General features: G+C 38.4%; 1 protein-coding gene across 1 annotated transcript; it reads right to left on the bottom strand.

Moving 5' to 3' along the window:
* Window positions 1-325: 325 nt before the first annotated feature.
* On the bottom strand, window positions 326-1,994 carry LOC140905748 (general transcription factor II-I repeat domain-containing protein 2). Its single transcript, XM_073329148.1, has 3 exons — window positions 1,268-1,994; window positions 524-978; window positions 326-466 (listed from the first exon to the last, which is right to left on the bottom strand). Exons 1-3 carry the CDS (start codon window positions 1,992-1,994, stop codon window positions 326-328), a joined length of 1,323 nt encoding a protein of 440 aa, XP_073185249.1.
* Between the last annotated feature and the right edge of the window lie 234 nt (window positions 1,995-2,228).

Genomic DNA, 2,228 nt, shown 5'->3' with positions numbered 1-2,228 from the left:
TCTCTTTCAGTGCAGTGAATGTAATGGGCAGGGGGAGAGAAAGGAGGGTCTCATGAGGTGTTTGCTCACACACACAATGGAAGTTCTCTGATGCATGTTAACACAGCTTAAAACAGGGATTTCAAACTCAAATCACCACAAGGGCCACATAGGGACTAGTACATTGGCCCGAGGGCCGCATCACTAAAACCTTTTCATACAACAATACAAAAGTATAGTCAAAAATGAAAAAAATGAAGAGTAATATAGTATGCTATTAAAAGTCAATGTATTAACTTTTTTAAAACTGTAATGTGAAAATTCAGTGCTAATTTTGACAGTCATTTCATTTTTGGCCACTTAGCTGGCAGCGTTTTGCATCAACCAGAGCGTCAATATTAGGTTTGATATCCTGAGATGAAACCGATCTCAGTGTTGCTTGCAAAGGTTTATCAGTGAGCCTTGACCTTAGCACAGATTTGTTAATCTTCATGGAAGAGAGAAACTGTTAACATATATATGTACTTCCAAACGTTGCCATTACCCTTGCGGAAGCAGAGAATAACATGGGAAATCTTTCTTGTGAAAGAAACCGGTAGAATTCTGGAATTCCAACTTCTGTATACTTCTGCTTCAAAATGGTCTCACACTGAAGCTCCACTAACTCCATTTGCATTTCCTCTGCAACGTTGACAATTTCCACAGCAAATGGTGTGGAAAAAAGTTGAAAATGTGATTCAAATGCCTTGAAATCTTTAAACTGCACATCAAACTGTTTGTGTACGTTAGAAATGATATCTGCATATTCTTTCAAGGATTTGGGTTCAACTTTTCCTAAGGAATTCAGAGTCGAGAAATGGACCAAATTGCCAGCAATCAGCTGTTTCCCCCACAAAGTAAGCTTGACTTTGAATGACTTAACACTGTCATACATCTGTGTTATCACCTGTTTCCTACCCTGAAGCTTCTCATTCAGTGTATTCAGGTGATCAGTGACACCTGTTAGAAAAACAAGGTTGCAGATAAAAGTGGAATCAGCAAGCTGTGGAACCTCCTTGATTTTCATTTTCATGAAGGAATCAATCTCCTCTCTAAGTGCAAAAAAACACTTCAAAACATTTCCAAGACTCAGCCATCTAACTTGAGTGTGATACAGAAATTCCCCTTTATACGCTGTCCATACTTGCTAGAAAAGAAGTGAACTGTCTGTGATTCAGCCCTTGTGCATATATAAAATTAATGGTTTTAACAACTACATCCATAACTTCCTTCATTTGTAGACTTTTACCACACAGGGCTGCTTGGTGCAAAATGCAGTGTATACTGGTGAAGCTAATTCCTGGTATATTGAGGCTGTTCAGTTTGGTCTTCAGACATCCAACCACACCAACATTTTCAGAGCACATTGATGGCGCACTGGCCGTAGCCCAAGATATGAGTTTGTTCCATGGCAGCACAGCTCTTTCAATGCACTCTTCCAGTCCTTGAAATATGTCATGTCCTGTTGTGGGACCCTTCAGTGGCATTAAGTCTAGCAATTCTTCAGTTACATTCAAATTGCAATCCACACCTCTAATGAACACTGCACACTGTGCGGTATTTGATACATCTGTACTCTCATCAAGAGTAATTGAAAATGCTTCGAAGTCTTTTGCCATTTGAATCAATTGTTTTTGCACGTTATCTGCTAAATCCATTATCCTGCAGGCAACTGTATTGGCAGACAAGCTTATGCCTTCAAAAACTTTCTTCCTATCAGGACATAAAATTTTGCTGGCCTTCACAAGACATTCTTTTACGAATAGGCCTTCTGTAAAAGGTTGCGATGATTTAGCTATCGTTTTGCTTATCACAAAACTTGCTCTTACTGAATCTTCGCTAGACTTGTTAATCTCCAAAAAGAAATTTCTTTGCTTGGCAAATGCTGCTTTAAGTAGCCGAACTTTTTCCTCTCGGATTTTTCCAGTGAATGCATCATATTTTTCACAGTGCATTGTGTCATAGTGCCGACGCATGTTATACTCCTTGGGAACAGCAATCGTTTGCTGACAAATAAGGCACTGAATTTTATCTTTTACCTCTGTGAAAAAAATATAAATTCTCCCATTTGTCTTGAAACACTCTCTTCTCTTCCATGAGTGTTCTTTTTTTTTGACAAAGTCATTTCCCAGCAATTTTAATAAAATATAAACACTCAGTAATGCACCTGACTCAAAGGACAAAACATGCACTTACTTTTAGAATTACTT

This window comes from Lepidochelys kempii, chromosome 2 (assembly GCF_965140285.1).
Source record: "Lepidochelys kempii isolate rLepKem1 chromosome 2, rLepKem1.hap1, whole genome shotgun sequence".
NCBI lineage: Eukaryota > Metazoa > Chordata > Testudines > Cheloniidae > Lepidochelys > Lepidochelys kempii.
The sequence above is the reverse complement of the archived record's forward strand: the minus strand, read 5'-3'. Positions and strand labels throughout refer to the sequence as shown.

Bases quoted from the DNA above. Each gene is read 5' to 3' on its own strand.
- LOC140905748 (XM_073329148.1), bottom strand. From the start codon at position 1,994: ATGCGTCGGCACTATGACACAATGCACTGTGAAAAATATGATGCATTC. The intron at 979-1,267 runs GTAAAAGTCTAC...TTTTTCTAACAG, and splicing joins GCACCAAGCAGCCCTGTGTG to GTGTCACTGATCACCTGAAT. The intron at 467-523 runs GTAATGGCAACG...TCTTCCATGAAG, and splicing joins TATTCTCTGCTTCCGCAAGG to ATTAACAAATCTGTGCTAAG.